Source organism: Babylonia areolata, chromosome 21, assembly GCF_041734735.1.
Source record: "Babylonia areolata isolate BAREFJ2019XMU chromosome 21, ASM4173473v1, whole genome shotgun sequence".
Lineage (NCBI taxonomy): Eukaryota > Metazoa > Mollusca > Gastropoda > Neogastropoda > Buccinidae > Babylonia > Babylonia areolata.
Window position 1 is genome coordinate 16,399,902 of NC_134896.1, and position 2,500 is coordinate 16,402,401.

The following is a 2,500-nucleotide window of genomic DNA, read 5'->3' on the forward strand; positions in this document are numbered from 1 at the left end:
GGAAAAGAGACAGACCCGATAATGGTGAGAGAGGGAGATAGAAATAAAGAACTGAGAGAGAGAGAGACAGAGACAGAGACAGAGAGAGAGAGAGACAGAGAGAGAGAGAGAGAGAGAGAGAGAGATGAAGAGAAAGGGAAAAGAGACAGATCCGATGATATCGAGAGAGAGAGAGAGATAGAAATAAAGAACTGGGAGAGAGAGAGAGAGAGAGAGAGAGAGAGAGAGAGAGAGAGAGGCAGACAGACAGAGACAGACAGAGACAGACAGAGGGAAAAAGATGACAAAGTGTTGATTCCATTGCACATGAATCAAAGCAGTGGGTGTTACCTGCTCATCCAACATACTTCTTACTGGGCGGTGTTGGGTTTGGGTTGTTTTGTTGTTGTTGTTGTTGTTGTTGTTAGTTTTTCCCCCTCCTTAGTGAATAATAGTGTTTGGGATGCTATGTTGCAAAATATGTAGTGAGGTAACCTGCCTCGAAAAATGCAACTATATTCACTCTCAAAGAAGAGCAATATCTTTTACGATGCATCTGCTCACATTTCTGATGTTTACAGAAAATAAAAGAACGTTGGTCGAGAATCTCTACTTCTGATGTTCCAACCACACACACACACACACACACACACACACACACACACACACACACACATTCGCCTAAAATAGACGTAAAGCAAAAGAACGAACACACACACACACACACACACACACACACACACACACACACACACACACACACACACACACACACACACATTCGTCTAAAATAGACGTAAAGAAAAGAAACGAACACACACACACACACACACACACACACACACACACACACACCACACACACACACACACACACACACACACACACACACAAGTAACTTAGAAATTCCAGAGACAGATAACACATAACGCAGGGAAAAAATATTAACGAAAAACAAAACAAAACAAAACAAACAAAAACAACAACGACAAAACCGTAGGCCCATAAAAATTAAATAAATTTAAATAAAGACAGTGAGACGGACAGACAGACACTGTACTTATCGACTAACTTACTCTATTGAAATGTGGTTCAATTCGCTCCTGCTGGAGCGTCAGTTGCCAGCAAAATCGTCTCTAGTCATTTCCGTCTTGAGCGAGCCAGCTGATTTCATTCCATGTGCTTATTAACCAGTTAAAACCTTGACCACGACTGAACTCTGCGAAAGGGGCTATCCATCCAGTGTTTATGTGACACGTTTGCTTGGGAAAGGAACAGTTGATTTAAAACCCCTTCAGTACCGGGGGGGAAAAAACAATAGAAAATGGTGTTTCAAGTCACAAAACAATATCCAAAACAATAAGCCTAAAACTTTGAAAACAGTCTGAGAGATATACCACTCTAGATATCTAAAGTGTGTGAATCAGCCTTCTTGAGTTATTTCCCTTCTGATGACGTCATCAGTGACGTCACTAAGCACGTATGGGATACGTGAGAAAAAGGGGTTTTAACAGGCAGAACTCATTTCTTCTTCCCCGGTCATTCACCAACTGATTTCTGCTGTCAGCTTCAACAGCTACCGATCACAATTCGATGGTTATTCCGTATCCGTGGCCCTTGTGCGGTTTCCTCAGAGACTGACATATGAAGCTTACAGCTGGGCCAAGAGCAAAATGAGAGCTACATGGTCAATGATATCAGTCTCCACTACAGTGGGAATTCACTCACAGCGTAATATTTTGTGAAGGACTATGACTGTCAAACGAAGAGACAAGATTGCACTGGCTCTTTATGCTGCCTGAATACCTTCCAAAACCCTCTTGGTCTCGAGAGAGTGAGGATTGTAACTTGGGCAAGAAACTTCTCCACTACAATCAGATCCTAAACCAGATAGTCGGGACAGTAGCTGCTTCCTCCTCTGCTGTTCTGATGGTCACAGTCCAGACACACGACTATCATGCATCGAAGTTGATCTCTTTTCGCACGCATACACACTCTCCAAAGTACCCCCAGCCCCCAGCCCCACATACACACCGTTAGGATTACCTGGTAAAAAGGTAGACCCCCGTTTTAGTCCTGTTCTGCTCGATGATGATCCAGCTCGAGTGGATGATGTTACTTTCCCTTGGGGTCAGGAAGTCCTCCAACTCCTTGCTCGACTCCCCACTCTCTCCCATCTTTGTGGCGCTGGCCCCTTTCTGCATTGACCAACAGCTGCCCATCGTGACTGTCCGCTGTCGTGTGTGTGTGTGTGTGTGTGTGTGTGTGTGTGTGTGTGTGTGTGTGTGTGTGTGCGCGCGCGTGCGTGCGTGCGTGTGTCCTCGGTGGTGTGTTCAGAATAATCTTCTGAATTCCAAACCTGTGTGCGCACAATTTTCAGTGTCCGTGATCTTGTGTGTCAACAATCATCTGTGTGCTCAAAATTTTCAATTTTCACAATCTCGTGCGTGCTCTTATTTTTTCAGTGTCAGCAATCTTTTATACTCACATGTTCTGTTCTGTGCGCTCACAATGTTTTGTG

At 44.1% G+C, this 2,500-nt stretch overlaps 1 protein-coding gene across 1 annotated transcript in view; it reads right to left on the reverse strand.

Moving 5' to 3' along the window:
• The window catches only part of LOC143296030 (neuroglobin-like), a 25,133-nt gene that overhangs the window by 11,962 nt on the left and 10,671 nt on the right, over positions 1-2,500 (reverse strand). Inside the window, exon 2 of the mRNA XM_076607775.1 lies at positions 2,026-2,500. This exon is cut by the window's right edge and continues 1,484 nt beyond it. Within this exon, the coding sequence (XP_076463890.1) occupies positions 2,026-2,201 (176 nt within the window). The 5' untranslated portion in view covers positions 2,202-2,500. The remainder of the gene's footprint in view (positions 1-2,025) is intronic.